This window comes from Quercus robur, chromosome 6, assembly GCF_932294415.1.
Source record: "Quercus robur chromosome 6, dhQueRobu3.1, whole genome shotgun sequence".
Classification (NCBI taxonomy): Eukaryota; Viridiplantae; Streptophyta; class Magnoliopsida; order Fagales; family Fagaceae; genus Quercus; species Quercus robur.
The window spans coordinates 54,259,569-54,277,582 of NC_065539.1; the positions used below are offsets into that span (position 1 = coordinate 54,259,569).

General features: G+C 32.7%; 1 protein-coding gene across 1 annotated transcript in view; it reads right to left on the reverse strand.

Moving 5' to 3' along the window:
* Window positions 1-1,650: 1,650 nt before the first annotated feature.
* LOC126690382 (putative calcium-transporting ATPase 13, plasma membrane-type) overlaps window positions 1,651-18,014 on the reverse strand; it is a 28,437-nt gene continuing 12,073 nt past the window's right edge. The window contains exon 2 of the mRNA XM_050385484.1: window positions 1,651-3,157. Within this exon, the coding sequence (XP_050241441.1) occupies window positions 1,845-3,157 (1,313 nt within the window). The 3' untranslated portion in view covers window positions 1,651-1,844. The remainder of the gene's footprint in view (window positions 3,158-18,014) is intronic.

Consider the following 18,014-nt stretch of genomic DNA (forward strand, 5'->3'; position numbering starts at 1 on the left):
GCCTTAGGCGGTTGCATTTTTTGCTCTACCATAGAGCCGGCCCTGGCTATAGATTAGGGATCTGTGTTTTGGAAAGCAACGCAAGGATTTGACAAAAATGTAGTAGTAATCAAGGCAAGAAATATAAGGAAAGTAATATCTTAAATTGTACAAAATAAAGTAAAATATCAAGGATGAATGATCGAAAAAGATTTTAGGAAAGAAAAGAAGAGTGGGAGATATGTTGTGGTACCACCAAACGGATAATGAAATAAAAGTAGTCAACTACAAGGCCTGGAAATTAAAGACGATGTTGATGTAATGGAGATTGGAGAGGGCAGTCAAACATTTTATAGTAGTAGCAGTTCGTGTTCATGTATATGTGTCGGTCTGTGTTTACGCATTGTCAACTTGAAATCTTGGAGGGGGTTAAGGTTACCTTGACCAATAAGAAAGAAAGAAAGATCCCTAAGCTTTCCGTATGTTGCTTTTACGTGTAAACATTGGAGCGTTTTTACTTTACTTTCAGAGCAATGATTTTGTTACTCAAACTCGATGCCATAGTCAAATGCGCTTATTAAAGATCTCAAACTCAAGTATCCAATGTTTGATCCCATTCATAGGTTGTGATATGTGATGCTAATTTGGTTACCCAATTGTTAAAGGTCCCAATGTTTAATTGGAACTTCTTCAAATCATTGATGAACTTTTAATATTGTTTGATAAAATGTTATTCTAAATAATTTATGGATTTTATTAACAAATACTAAGAATATTTGTTTCAAAATAGTTTTTTATAAACTTTTTTTATTATGAGAAGTTAAGAGAGAAGAGCAAAAAGACTTTTTGAGGACAACGGTATTTATTTTGATTAGTAAGTGTTGTAATAAGTCATGATGATTCAAATAGAAGATCTTTCTTCTTCTTCTTTTTATATTTTAAATTTTTTTTTTAAATTTTGCAATCAAAGAGAGTAGCACATGCCACCGCTACTAGTTTCTATGTAAAAAGCTCGTTGGAGGAGTTCATGAGGCAAATGACAACCACAAAACGAAAGTAGTAGTAATAAAGTTGAAGTTGGGCTTAGAAATAGAAATAAAGGCAGAGGCTTCCTTCCCTACTTTGGCCCAATATAGTATAGTCCCACTCCCAACTTTCCACTTTCTCAGCCCACTTATATTATTATGTAAATACTAACACTATCCCATATCTTCCTTCTTTCCAAAAAACCTACTCATATTCTTACTCAATACCCTCTCTCTCTCTCTCTCTCTCTCTCTCTCTCTCACAGAGAGAATGGAAGTTAGCAAGCATAATTGTGTTGCAGTTCGGAAATCTCACGGTGAGGTGAGTAGTACATCTTAATATCTATAGTCTCTCTGTCACAATTTCTTTTTGCTAATTAATCCAATTCCTTTTAGTGAGACTGGGAGCTCATTAATTTGTTGGCCTCCCATCCTTTTCTTGCTCAAATTCTATTAGAGGTTGTCCTGTCTGTCATTGTCCCCTCCACCTTGTAAGCATTCAATTGAAGAATATATATATACATAGCTCCAACTCCACTCCTTGTAATTCTTCTCTTCTCTTTCCCAATAGTTGTTGTGTTTATGTTTTGTTGTCACTATTACTAGCTTTGCGCAATACTAAGTTCCGTTCGATTTTTAATTTTTAAGGTACATTCAAACATTCCCTTATATATATAAAACACCATTCAAACTCTCCATATATTTGGATTGAAATACATCATCATATACTAACTAAATACAGTACATATACAAACAAATGAAATATCACCCACAATCTTCCTAAAAAAAAAAAAAAATCATCTACTCAGTGACCTAGCTACAATACATAATTACAAGCAATCAGACACCAATCAACCTTGGGCTTCTCTTCAATATGAACGAAAATGGGGTTCGAAGTCCTTGCATCTTTTTCATGTTTAGGTAGCTCAGAAATGGTCTTTTTGGAACAGGTATCCACTTCACAATCCAACCAATTGGCCAAGAAACTATTCCAAATCCAATGCACTCAACCCATTGCCCCCAATTCAACCTTTCTGTACCTGCAAACTTCTTCAAAAATTCTACCATCACCACTTGAAGGACTATGGTTATGGCTATGATCCCCAAAAACAACCTATTCCTATGTATCCCTTTAAACACGTTCTTCTTCTCAAGCTTTCTTGCATTGAATTCATTGAACACTTGACAAAGGACGAAAGTATTGAAGATCAATGTGTCATTTACCTTCTTAGTCACACCAAAGATTGATTCACCTTTGAATTGCAAGGTCAAGAGGACAATAATCTGATACAAAGCTTGGGCTAAGAGATTTCTCCACATTATATTGGTAATAAGTGGTTCAGTTCGACCTACTGGTGGCTTCGTCATCAACTCCTCGGTGGGCTTCTCTGTTGCAAGAGCTAGAGCACCCAATGTGTCCATAATTAGGTTCACCCATAATAACTGAACTGCGGTTAATGGGACTTCACCAGCTGAGACAGCTGCCACAAAGTTGATCACAAGAGCAGCAACATTCACAGTGAGTTGGAACTGAATGAACTTTTGGATGTTGTTGTACACACATCTTCCCCATCTTAAAACTGTGGCAACGGAGGCAAAGTTGTCATCCAAAATGACAATATCTGAGCTCTCCTTAGCCACCTCGGTGCCTTGAATTCCCATTGAAAGCCCCACATCAGCTTCTTTCAATGCTGGTGCATCGTTTGTGCCATCTCCAGTGACTGCAACCACATGACCCTTTTGTTTCAAACATTCTACCATCAGTAGCTTGTCAAAGGGAGATGACCTTGCCATCACACAAATTTTATCAACTTTCTCCATTCTCTCCTCTGGTGTGTAGTTTCTGAATACAATGCCTTCTACCACTGCTTCACTCATGTCTTGATCAAACCTCAATATTCCACATTCAGTGGCAATAGCTTTGGCTGTGAAAACATTGTCTCCAGTGATCATTTTGATGTTCACACCTGCATTTCGGCAATCTTCCACAGCCTTCTTTACCCCTGGACGACATGGGTCCTTAATACCCACCAGTCCTAATAGGGTTAGACCATCTTCTTCTATCTTCTTTTGCTCCATATCATGTTCTTGATCTTCTTTTGAAATTTGCTTATGTGCAAAAGCAATGCACCGGAGGCTGCTGGCTGCCATACCTTGAATTGTTTGTTCGAATTTCATCTTTTCACTATCATCTAGATCTTTCATAATTCCAGAAGCATCATAGTAACTTGAACACATTTTCAATATCATCTCTGCAGCTCCTTTCCAGTGTACGTGGATTGTATTGTCTGTCTTTCTCCTTGTTATGACTCCACTTTGTTTCTTCTGTGAATTGAATGCTTCAACATAAAGAATCTTACGACTTTGCGTCAATTGTTCCATTTCCATGTTTAGCTCCAGAACAGCCCATGAAAGAATTGCTTGTTCAGTGGGACTGCCTGAGAACTCAATTTCAGACCCTGAAGTAGGCCTGTAAACACTACCGGTTGTGTTTAGAGCTACTCCTTCTTGTAGCAGTTCAAGAATATATGGGGAGATTGATGAGTAAGTAGCTGGTGCAAAAGATTCTTTCCCTAGCCAAAACTTAGTCACCTTCATTTTATTCAGCGTGAGGGTGCCTGTTTTGTCAGTGCAAATGGTGGTGGTAGAGCCCATGGTCTCACAAGCAGAGAGCTTCCGCACCATTGCCTGATCAGCCATCATTCTTTTCATGGAATAAGCAAGTGTAAGTGTCACAGCCAAAGGCAAACCTTCTGGAATTGCAACCACGACTATAGTAACTGCAGCAGCTACAAATCCCACCACAGCATTTAGTATGTCATCAACCTTGGTGCTGCTGCCATTGAACTCTTTATTTCCATTCTCATCTGTAGTATTGCCAGTGAAATATCGAACCAACAAGACTACAAGAACTAGGAAAGCAACTGCCAAACCAACCTTACCTATTGATGAAGTTAACTTGTTGAGCCGAACTTGTAAAGGTGTTTGTTCATTGGTATCGCGGCTGATTGAGCTCATCATCTCGCCCCATATCGTGTTCATCCCAACCGAAGTGACAAGCATCCTAGCGTAGCCATCAACCACCTTAGTACCAGAAAACAAAAATGGATGACTACAATTTACTTCTACATGGTCACTTTCCCCTGTCATGCTAGATTCATCCACTTGCAATGAATGCCCGTCTAAGAATAGCCCATCTGCTGGAACTTGATCTCCAATCTTTAAGCAAATGACATCTCCAACGACAATTTCAAATATTGAAATCTGTTGACGCCTCCCAGCTCTTACTACTTCAATTTGGATATTGTTGCTGACTTTGGATAACTGGTCAAATTGTCTGTTTTGCCGAAAGTTACTTATGGTGGAAACAGCAATGACTAGAAATATAGCAACAAATATGCTTCCACCGTCATACCATCCTTCTTTTATTCCATTTTCTTTGATGCCAAACACAAGAGAAAGAACAGCACAGCCTAGAAGGATGAGAATGGTAAGATCCTTGAAGGCTTCCACTACAAAATGGAAGAAGCTCTTTGTGGGTGGTCTTTTGTACGTGTTTGTGCCAAAAGCCTCGTGTCGGTGAGTAATGTCTTCAATATTGCCTTGAATCCCGCTTTCAACATTGGTTTTAAGACCGGATGCTAGTCTATCAATGCCTCCTATAATTTGGAGGTTTTCAATGTTTTTCTCTTTCACAAGCTGTGTGAGAGTTTTTTGATCGATTTTTGTGACACTTGCTTGATCAGTTTTCAACCTGTTGTCTTGATTGGGATCCAAAATTATGAAAGAATAGGAGGGTGAAATCTTGGTATTTTTCTTCTTTGACAGGGAAGTCTTGAAAAGAGATAGAAAGGCTCTATAATAATAGATGGAAACAAAAGCCGAGCGCCATCTCTTTTTGGGTTCACTAAGGGTGTTTGGTACAGCAAGTAAAGATTGAATGGACTCCAAGTTGTCTAGGATAATACTAATAGTAGGCATGGTTAGGGAAGCAAAGGATGAATGTACGAAAATTTAGTAGCTTACTATAAAATAATCTTTTTAAGAAAGCAAGGAATTGACAATGTAGTAATTAGAAGGCAAGAAAAGCAAACAAATATTTTTCACGAGTAAATTATAAAAGGATGAATGAGCAAAAAGGTTTTTAGGAAATTTAAAAAAAGAAAAAGAAAAAATCAAAACAAAAGAATTACTATAGAGATTTGGTATATGAAATAAGGATTTATTTGGCTAACTTTATTTTATTTACTTGAGTAGGTATAATTTTTTAAAATCTCGCTTGAATTTTGTTTCAAAAATAAAATAAAAGTATACAAATATATTTTTTTTAAACTTGGAAGTTGGAATGGAATGGAACGGGAGTAAAGTAAAATAAAGTAAATTACTAAAAGAGAATATTGACAATATAGTAGTAAGAAGAAATAAAATTATTGTATTGTACTTACCCGGCCAAAATGATATTCCGACAGAGAATGATATTATTAGATAATAAAAGGCGCAATAATTAATGTATGTAAAAGAGAATGGAGATAGCAAATGGTGTTTAAGAAAGAATTTGGAGCTGAAACTTGAAGAAGGGTGGAAGTGTTGGTTTGGAAATGGGAAGCAGAAGTAGTATGATCTCTGGGGCTTGGGCAGGGGCAGGGGCAGGGGCAGGGGCTATCGGAAAGCAAATTAAGGTGTTTGACTGCGTACGTGTAGTACTTTTAGAAGGCAAAGAATTGGAGCTGAGAAGAGATGAAATGGAAAAAGGGATAAATATATATATAGTTGCTCGCTTCGCGTGTCGGTCAAATTAAGTCCGTTTGTTTAATAAAGATCTTATTGTGTAAGCAATAAGTATGTATGATGAAACATCTATGCAACTTCTTGGCTGATGCGTTGCAATGCTATTTCATTTGGATCAGGATGTCATAAGTAACTCGTACGATACGCGCCTTCGCTTTTGCTTTGTTTTTTTATAAGTCAACACGAAGCCTTTCATTCAGGTATCCACACGAAAAATAGAGAAAATGAGGGAGTATATATTATTATATATTGTCCAGAATTATTAATCCGAACCACTCACAATCACAAACCAATCCATTACTTGATCCACACCATACATAAGCTTGTAACAAATGGTATCAAAGTCATACTAAAGGGCAATGGTCGGAACTCTCGGACAATTCAATTTGTTTGTTTAGGTTTTAATGACATGAAAATATTCTAGAACATGAAAGAATCTACTTGAGACAACTTGATCGTTTCATACTTCCCCAAAATCGTGAAGTGAGAGTTCTCTCATTTTAATGTGATTGAAGACCACACAACACTTGTTGAAATTTTAGAAGTATTAGAGTTCTCTCATCAGTCTCTCTTCCCCCACATACTCTCAACACCGCCTAACTACCGCTCAATCACCACCACCACAACCCATGATATTCCAATCACAAAATCAACCAAAAACAAAGAAAAATCAATCCAAACCCAAAATCAAACCTTCAATGGAAAACTCAACAACTTAGAACCCAAAATCAAACTTCCAAAAAAACCTATCAACCGAAACCCAACTCAAATCGAAGCCACCGTCACCACTGCCATGGAGAGCTTGTTGCTGCCATTAGAGAAGAGAGAACTTGAGAGCTACGACAAAGGAAAAGATCAAAAAATATAAAGTGAAGAGAAAAGACCGTGGAAGTAGAGAGAAGATTTGACTTTGTGAGATAAAAAAGGAAAAAAATAAAAACGGATGCTTTAGTGGTGGGGGTTAAAAGTGTGGGGAAAGGAAGCTTCCTTGAACCTTCCTTACTTGTAAATATCTCTACAATATAATTTAACTAGTTGGAAACCCGTACAAAATACGAGAATTTACCTATTTATAATAAACTAAAATAATTTTATAAAATTTTAAATTGATTATGAAACTATACTATTGCGTGAATTGCTCATATCTTTTTGAGTTACAATTTGATGAATAAGCTATTGCTTGAACATGCAATGGGTTGCAAAAAATCTAGCTAACAAATTTAGTTATTGAAAAAAAATAACTAAAAAATTTTGATGTTAAAACGTTCGAAAGGGAAAAAAAAATCAGAAAATTTACTGGCATTGCCTAGAAATTATTGAAACAAAAAAAAATATATATGACTACCAAATAGAGAAATATAAGAGAAAAATAGGTTACTTTTAAGAGAATAATCCATAATTATAACAGTTGAAATTTGCTAAACTGTTTCAAATATTGCAAAAAATTAAACCCAAAAATTTAGATGGTCAAACTTTCAAAAGACAATAAAATTAAAAATCAAAAGATTCAGAACCTACAAATTATAAAAACAAAACAAAAAAAAGTCATTATTGCGAGACAATTTCAGTAAGGATGGAAAGCTTTTCTAAGTTTTTTTTATTCAATTCTTCCTAATTGATGAAAATTTTGGTTCAAACATTGTCAAACACTTTGAAGGTGCAAATAATATAGGCTTCCAACATAATCTTTAATTAATAAACAAAGAAGCATGACACCATAAGAGAAAACATAAGATAACATATAGTGTATATACCTTACTCCACAGCTGTGAAAAAATATCCACACAAAAGGAATTGAAAACTTGTATAACAAATGCAATAAGCTACTTCTGATGTGAGACAACCTAACATACGTCTCCATAAGGTAAAGCTTAAGGTTATATAATCTAAAATAATATAGAATATAATATCTTTGAACCACACAAAAAGTTAGCAAACTTACTACAATACTTGTAGTTATACTATATATTATAAAGGACTTATTCACAAAAAAGAGAAAAAGCAATAGCAAGCGTACCAAAGAAATTGAAACTTAGGATTTTCTCTCTTAGTGGAGACTGACAGAGGAGATTACTTTAGGGTTTTCAAAGATTTTGTCTCTTATATATATATATATATATATATATATATAAGAGACTCCTGTTAGGACTCTCTCATTATTTAGTTTTAAAAATTAAATTTTTTTTAAATTAAAAAGATGTGGAAAATTATGGGAGTTTTAAAGGTTTCGGTTATATATATATATATATATATATATATATAGATTATAAAAGAATTATAATTTTTTTTTTTTCAAACAAAGCATGATTTTATTTGGAGTTTTATTAAAATCTATATTAAAATTTTTAATTCAAATCAATGCCTTTTTTTTAAAACTAAAATCATACCAATAGTAAATAATATACACACACACACATATCTCTCTCTCCAATGCGTAAACTTGAAACGACACACCAAAATATTTCATTGATGGCAAAATGATGGTCAAAGACACCGATTTGTCGGCTGTCAACGAAGCCACTATTTTGGTGGTCTAGCCACTATTTTGGTAGTCTAGCCACTAGTGCTAGCTGTACGGTGGGCGGAGACATTGATCTAGTGATAGTTGCTGGAAACACTATTTCAGCAGTTCGACCATCGGACCTCCACCACAAGCGGCTCCATTGGCCGAGCCATTGGTGTTGGTAGTTTACTTAAAATATAAGTTTAAATTAAAAAAAAGTATGACCATTAGAGAAAATAATAAAAAATTGATGAAGAATGAATATTTTATTGAAATATCTTGTAAAATAGATAATCTGATGTTGGTGTTTTGTAAAAGTGGTGATGTCAAATAGAAAAAATAGGTTTTTTGTGTAAAATAGACGGAATCTTTTAGAAGAGTTAACTAATTTGAAATGAATCACAACTGACTACAAACATAGCTTATACATATTCAAAAAAAAAAAAAAAAAAAAAAAAAAATCAGTTAGATTAGATTAGGAATACGTTATGACATATTCAAATAAATTAACTTGCATTACAATTAGTTTTCTTGATAATAAATTATATGAAGCTAGTGTGTTTTTTTTTTTTTTTGGGGAAGTTGGAAGTTAGTCTTGTATAAATTCAAATGTGGACAATAAATCTCTCTCTCAAAAAAAAAAAAAAAAAAGGATAATAAATAAAGATTAATTATGATTTTCCAAATTACGTACAAATGTTTTGCTAGTCTTACTTGGAGATTTTTCTTTAAGAAAGCCTTACCTTTTTTTCCCCTCTTAACTAAAATAGAATAAACAATAGATTTGTCCAAAAAAAATTAACATAACACTCACAAATCAATACATTACTCATTTCGTTAAAAGTAAACTCAGATCTTAACTCTGAAACACCCATAGAGCTTAGGCTGGGGCAGGAAGGAGCTTCTATTTACCAAATTCTTTTTCTTAGAAAACGATACCATGACTTCCTTTTATGCCAATAAGAAAATTATGATTTTTTTTAATATTTTGTCACTACCTAGAAATGTTTGAATTTGTTGAAAAATATTGCCGTAGTAAGGTTCACGCAAATAAAGAGGTAAACGTACAGTAGCTCAACTTCCAAATTCAAGCGTAATAACTTTCGCCAAATTTCAATCTTTATGAAATGGCAATTGGTACGAAAAAAATGAAGTAGATTCCTTTTCCAATTGGTTTGGGTAAGTAGATTCATGATTGACAACTCTGCCTAACCTAACCAAACTCTCATACATACAGGTTGAATTGAAAAAACCATTCAACTCGACCCATGCACACTTCTTCTTTCATGTTAGTAACATTTAGGGTAAACTACGTATTTGGCCTATATCCTTTACACTATATTTCAATTTAGTTTTTAACTTTTCAATTGTGTTAATTTGGTTCCTAACCTTTTAATTCCATATCAATTTAGTCCTTACCCGTTATCTTTTAGATGAAAATTAAAGATTTCAATTGTGTCAATTTGGTCTCTAACCTTTCAATGCGATGTCAATTTAGTCTGTTAACGTATATTATGTTATGGGCTTTAGGCCCAGCTAGGTTACTTGTATAGCACACTTGTACTTGTATTACACTTTACTTGTACCACACACATATGTCTCCTATATTAAGGCACTGATATATATTCTTTGATTTATGAAATACAATACAATCATTCAGTATTTCTAGCATAGTCTATGTCATTATATCTTGGATATAAATTGCTAATGACGTCAGCAATTTCCATCTAAAAGATAATGGCAAAAACTAAATTGACATAGAATTAAAAGGTTAAGGACCAAATTAACACAATCGAAATATTAGGAAACAAATTAAAATACGTAGCTTACCTTAACATTTAAAAGGGAAGCTGAAAGTTCCAACTTTTAATATTGACTTTTCAATCTCCTTCACTCTTAACTCCACATGATTTATCATCTAGGTTGTTTTTTTTCCTAGGTACATTTTACTCTTATTATATATTTTTTAAAATGTTAATTTATTATTAATATTATTATTATGACTTAGAGATTAACACATTAATTAAAATATGGCTTATACTTTTAAGAGCTCTAATCCTTAGTTTTGATATAGAGTAACAATAAAATAAGTCGGTACTTAAATATTTCTTTTCAATAAGCAAACCAAAACATGGTCTGAAACAGTAGCCATAACTTTGTACTATGTTACTTGTTAGTTGTCCCCGAGCAGCCTTTTAAATTTCTCTCTCCGTGTTGTTCAGATCCATTACAACTTCTTGATTTTTGCCCCCTCTTTCAAAGCAGTTTGTTTTGGAATGAATAACCACAAGGTGCAAAAACTATGAATTTTACTTTAGTGTTGTCAGATATTGGGAGTGTTAAATGCTCTAACATGCATGGTACAATATGTTACTTCCACTTGAGACGTTCAGTTTAGACTTTAGATAACAACTTGTATTTGAGTTTCGCGACCTGTTATTCTTGGAAGGTGCATTCGTACGTGAAACTTGGAAGTTGGAAGAACGCGTTTTATAGTAGGTGTGCCAAATATTAATTGTACATCTCATTTTTATGAAAAAAATTGAAGAGTAATAACTTCCGTCAACTTCGAGAGGAAATACACCCTGTTATGGATGTATGCTTTCCCCTCTCATAAGTTGGTGAGACCAACAGTTGGTGGGTCACACCAGCTATAAGAGGAGAGAAACATACACCTAGTGGTGGAGACAGGAATTTTGAATTGGGGGACCGAACTATTTTGTCAAGATAAACTCAAATTACAAATAAACACTCTCCTAAAAAATCCACATAATATATATGTGTGTATGAAAATATGAATTTTAATTTTCTTATTCTAAAGTAAGTTATATACATATACACAAAATTATCAACTTTAATATCTATATACACACCTAGACACAAGAGCTTCTTTATAAGAGAAACTTATAATCTTCTTAAACTCTAACAAGTATACAAACATTGTATAATTGGGTATACAACATACAAATATATAGAACAAAAAAAGAAAAAAGAAAAAAAATGAATATAGTATCTTCCATCAAAATCATGCTCAACAATAATTCTTCACATAATAAACTTCATCAATTATTATTTTTATAGCAAAATTATTCATAATTTCCTTTTTAATACATAAATTGTTTGCAAAACTTCATCCATTTTGACAAACCAAAATCATAATGCTATAATTGAAGTCTCATATGAGCTTTTTTTTTTTTCTTGATAAAATCTTGAGAATAGGAAATTTCAACCAAATTGCATATATTATCAATGTTGAATGATTTGAACGCATTAATAGGTTTTGAAATTGAGCTAAAAATTAGGGGTTCAACACTTCCACTATTTACTCACAAAACTTACTACCTAATTATTTCATTCTATTGCAATTGTATTCAACTCTAAACTCTCCTTTTTTGAGAAAAATTACTAGATTATTTGATCAATAATTTCTTTTTTTTGGGGAGGGGGGGGGGGGGTGCAACTCCTATTTTTTTCATATAACCTTTAAATATTTATAAAATATACCTAACTTGTATAAAAAAAATTCAAAATTCAAAATTTTGGAGGGCCAAGGCCCCCCCAACTATACATGTGGCTCCGCCACTGCATACACCCATAACAGGGTGTTTTTTCTCCAACTTTGAAGGCACCAATTTCAATCTTTATGAAATGGCAATTGGTACGGAAAAAATGAAGTAGATACCCCCCCCCCCCCCCCCCCACCCCCCAAAAAAAAGAACTCATTTTCTAATTGGTTTGGGTAAGTGGATTCAGGATTGACAACTTTGCCTAACCTAGCCGGACTCTCTCTCTCTCTCTCTCACACACACACACATATAATATTAATTACTCTTTCATCCTTCTTATTATTTAAATGTCATTTGGTTTGATTATTTGTTTATGCTGGTATGCTTAGAATTTTTAGAAGATGGGATGGGGACAAAAAACACTTGTAAATTGTAATATAGTTGGTTGTTGTTGTTCTAATGCTCATTTTTTTTTAATTAAAAAAATTGTCAAACTCAGCCCATGTGGATTGAGTTGGACCCATGTGATAGATTGGATTGAATAAACCATTCAACTCGACCCATCACTTCCTTCACGTTAGTAACATTTAAGGTAAACTACGTATTTGACCCCTATCCTTTACACCATATTTCAATTTAGTTTCTAACCTTTCAATTTCTTGTCAATTTAGTCCTTGTCCGTTATCTTTTTGATGAAAATTGCTGATTTTAATTGTGTCAATTTGGTCCCTAACATTTCAATGTCGTATCAATTTAGTCCATGCCGTTATATCTTGGATGGAAATTGCTGAAGTCAGCAATGTCCATCTTATGTCTTTCTCCTCATTATGACTCCACTTTGTTTCTTTTGAGAATTGAATGCTTCAATGTAAAGAAATTAACGGAATCAATTCAGAGGACTGGAAGATCTTTTAGAAACAAATTTTCCAGTTGAAGCATGACGATGAGCAAAGAACTTAATGGAATCAATTCAGAGTAGATCAAAAATTAACAATGCCATTCATATTCAAACCTGGCAGGGGAATGACGTCGTTCCCCTAGGTTCTTTCTTCTTTTATTTTTTTAATTAACATTTTTTAGTTTTTTTTTAATTAATTTTTTTTAAAAAAAATCCAAAACGGCGTTGTTTTGTTTAGTAGACGACAACTGTTAACCGAAGCTTAACAGAGGACTAAATTGACAAAATTTGAAATTTAGATGACTGAAATAACAAAACTGAAATTTAAAAGACTAAAATGACAAAATGTAAAACTTAGAGGATTAGTTTTATATTTTGGCCTATTTTTTTTTTTTTTTAAATAAAATGACAGATAAACTGTTAATGTTTGGCATAAGAAAAAATTAATATGTTAATTAGAACATTTGGTTATTCTTAGATTTTTCATCATTATTGATTCGAGCACTTTCACACCAAAGATGCAAAATTAGACTGGAGTACTGGTATTGATTATTTTCTAGGCGGGTATTTATACCGTGCTTCACACACCATTTCACAGCCCCGTAACGCATGAACAATATTTTCTTCGTATAGTTTACAGTTTTCACACCATCTTTCCACTACAACGCTTCTCTTCGCCAAGTTAAAATTAGTTGGAAGGAGATTCTTGTTGGCTATCCACGCAAATCATTTAACTTTAGTTGGTTTCTTGTCTTCCACAATTCCATCCTCGCTTCACCACTTGAACTTCTTTGTTCTGATCCTTTGTTTCTTGTCTTCCAGAGTTTTAGCATATTGCTTAACTGGAAAGCACGGACACAACAAAATTGCCAACATATCGTGGACATGTATTTGATATGGACACGAACGTGTCAATTATGCACTTAGGAAGAAAAAAAAAATTCATTTTTTAATTCAATTGTTCACTTGTTCTATTTTGACAATGAATATTGTTTATTTGAACTCTTTTTATAGGTGTATAGTTTATTTGAACTCTTTTATTCGTACTTTAAACAATATTTTATTGTCTTAAAATTAATTTCAAATATATTTTCAAACATTTCGTTGTTGTTACCTACTTTTTAAATCCAAAATAAACACAACTCATTCGAAATATAAAATACATATACCTAAAAATAAATATTAATTAATTATTGTATCATCGACATATCATATCCTAATTTTTTAAGAAATGCCGTATCACTGTACTACATATCGTGTCTGTAATTGTGCTACATAGCTGTTTAACCTATTATATTTACTTTTTTTTTTTTTTTTTTTTTTTAACTATATCTATCCTCAAACCATATTTACTCTCACACTTGATTTTTACATGAAAAGAATGATGGTTGATCAGGTAATGGTGGGCTCTGCCACTACCATTTGTAATGATAAAACTAGTACTCTCACGTTAAACCAAACGAAGGTGACTAAGTTTTGGCTAGGGAAAGTCTCTTTTGCACTAGATGCTCATCAATTCCACGTTGGGGCCGAGGGGGCCTTGGCCCCCTCAAATTTTTTTTTAAAATTTGAAATATATGCACTCATAAATGAAATATCCCAAAATGTTACAAGATTTTTCAAAGAAGGTAGCCTTCTGCCCCCCATCCTCCCTATGTTTTTCAAAGAAACTCCTTTGGTTTAACAATTTTATGAAGAAAGAAAAATAATTTCAAAAAATGCCCCTTTCTTTTTTTTTTGAAAAACAAAAAAAAAAAAAAAAAAAAAAAAAAAAAAAAAAAATCTCTCTAGCTTACTTTGGTATTGACAGTTAAAGGAGCCTATGTTTCACACACTTTTTTTTTTCTTCATATTCAAAAAATTGCCGTTGATGCCATTGCCAGTAGATTTGCAGTTTACGTTCTCTCAGTTTTCTCCTTCGTCTCTCTGTCCCATTTGCCTTTTCCTTCTCTTTTTTACTTCAAGTAATTGATACTTAGATTAGCGCTATACAATTTACAAACTCCAAGATAAAACATACACGTCAGAAGCAAACTTGATATATCACTTTAGTAGTTTAGTTTACTCCCAGGAATGGTATGGAAAAAAAATAGTGATTGGTAGAGAAAAAAATAGTGAGTCATATATAAATAATATACAACCACTCACAACTTGTCATGATAAAGTTGTGACAAAAAGTTATAAAATAATTATGGTCCTAGAAGGCTAGAACCACTATGGCTTGTCTTCATCTATTCTTTATTTTTTTAATTGATAAATATATTATATAACATATAAATATAATAACTTATTATTAATTTGACAAAATATATTCCTAGATATTTTGATTCAATTTATTTTTATGCATTTTTCAATGATTGTTGTCTAATTTTTAGCCATCTTTTAACCTATTAATAATATTCTTTTATCTTAATCATTATAATTAATGTGTTGTAATTTAACTTGAAAACCTAGGTCGATAGGCAAATTAAAAACTATAATGAGTTATAAATTAATCCACTTAATTGTATTATATCTATGTATCACAAAAAAAACACATATTGTATATTGAATTATGTTTATGATACTACTATACATTTTAGATAATTATACATAGTATCGATATATATATATATATATATATATTAAGAAAAAAAAATATAATCCTCTTAATTATTACTTGGCCCCCCCCAACTACAAATTCCTGGCTCCGCCACTGATCAATTCCTCCATCTATTCTCTGACTGCTACAAGGAGTTGCTTTAAACAAGTTTGGAAGTAAAATCTTAATTACTATTAATTTAGACTCATAAAATCTTAATTATAAGACAGTTGTAAGATAATGATATATATGCTTCTAATATTTTGTACCTGATGTCATGTACTCTCTCTTTTATTTTGTTTAATGCATTATTTGTTGTGAAATTTTAAAGTACTCACAAGTGTACAAACCGTATTGAAGTATAGTTTGACAAGAATGAGGTCGAACCCAAAGGGACTTGTATGAACGTAGGAAAATTAATCAAATCTTAACCAAATTAATCCTAATCTAGTTTAATAAAAATAGGTTGCCTTGAAGTTAAATAAACTAAGCAAATAATTAAACTAAGCAAAAGATATAAAGTAGTAAAAAGATGCAAACAATCAAGAGAAAGGAATTAAGGTTTTGGAATCCGCCTTTTAGTTCATATCAGCATATATTTATGATCATTAATTTTTCCCAACCATTACATGATAATCTAAAAATCAATCTTGCTACCATGGAGAATATTCTCATTAAAACTTCTATTTAAATACCTAAAGCATGCTCTTCTTCGCTTCCTAGGTATAAAACCAAATCATCAATTGTATCCGTAGCCAAACAAATCACAAGAGATATCCAATTTTAAAATCAAGAAATAATAAACCAAGCATTCAATTAATTAAGACAAATCCTAAATCATGAGAAAAACATGATTAAACTCATATCTAGATACTCATCTTAGTCAATTGATATGAAGCAATAACAATTTAAATCATTAAAAAACAACTATTGTGGGAAAAATCAAATCACATAAATATTACTGATAATCCTTAAGAAGGTTTCATCCTCAATCCTAATTATAAACTTAGCTACTCTTGGTAATTGAAATAAAACACAAGAATAAAATACTAAAAATTAAACTAGACAAATAAAATAGAGAAAGAAATAGTCACAATGCTATCATGGAGAAAAGTTACAGAGAAGCCACATGCGGTAATGTCTCTTGCTCCAATTTTCTGTTTTGCATCTCAGCCCTAGCACTAGCCTCCCTAAATTTTGCCCTAAAGAGCCTTTAAATAGGTCAAAGAATCTTATTATAAGTTGAATTTCCGTTTGGATAAATCCCAAATTTTTAGACTTCACTTAACCGACAATTTTGGCCAATTTAATGTCAGAATTTGGACTTTTGGTAAACTACAAAGTTGTATCCCTTTAAGTTAACTTTCCAACCCAACTTGAATCATCTTGATTGGACGTCTGAGCCAAAAGTTATGCTAAAAATACTAACTAATGTGCAGGCTGGAATCCTAATCCAAATTGGACTTGGATTTGGTGCAAATTTCATTTGATTCCTTACTCCAATTGGACTTAAATTTAATTGGGTTGGTCTTCTTTAACTTCATCATGGCCCTTGTAAAAGTAAAGTCCACTAGCTTTCTTCTTTGCACAAATTAACTTATTTAATTTCATTTTCCTACAAGAGACAAATTCACGCAATAAGAATCAATTAAGCACAAAATTGATTATTCAGCATTATTCCAAAACCAAATATAAAATACATGAATTAACTCAAAATAAGTATGATAATGCTTTCTAATAATGATATAAATATGAAAAATTAAGCTATTATCAATGCACATCATTATTCTTTCACCAAATACCAAGAAATGAAAGAAAGAAGAGAAGTGTTTGTTGCATTTTGTAGAAAAATTTCAATGTCGTAAAAAGATCATTCTCCATTTACTTAGAGTCAAATGTAATCTACTCAAAATAGTGAAGATTAATGGTCTTGACTCTAGGAATGGCAACAAGTTAGGTTTGAAGCGGGTTTTTTGATGCCCGGACCCGACTTGTAGGCCCTAACCCGTTACCTGAACCTCGCCCATTTAATATATGGGTTTTGTTAACCCCAATCCCGCCTTGTGGGGCCCCATCTAGCCATTTATGGGCCTAGTCCGACCCATTCTTTAAAAAAAAAAAAAAAAAAAAAAAAAAAAAAAAAAAAAAAAAAACCCAAGTAGAAACGGCAACACAAATCCTATCACAATCATAGAAATCACCAACACAAACATAAACACAAGCTCACATTTAACAACAAAATAAATTGTAAATAATAAATCAACATTGTGTTATCAGTCTTGGTGAAATGAGATTCTTAGATAGAAAATAAATAATAAATAATCACAAAAAATAGAAGAAACAAAAATCCATTTATGGACTGATTTTTACATTAACACAAACATCAACTCCGATTCAAATAGGCGTTATAGTCAACTAAACCAACACAAAATATACACACGCATTACATTCTATACATATTGAATCCTCAGATAAATACCCAAAATAAAAAAAATACTAAGAGCAGAAATGAACCCCAAAAAAAAAAGAAAAGAAAAGAAAAAAGAACCCAGACCACCAAAGCTCCATTGACGATGGTTTCAGCCATCAATCCCACCTTTAGGCTTCGCCTGACCTCAACATGACCAAGAGCTCGTCCAATCATCGCATCTCTCTTTGATCTAAGAATCTCGTGCTCCAATCTAACAACACGACCACATCACTCTCTAATCTAACAATCCCATGCTCCGATCTA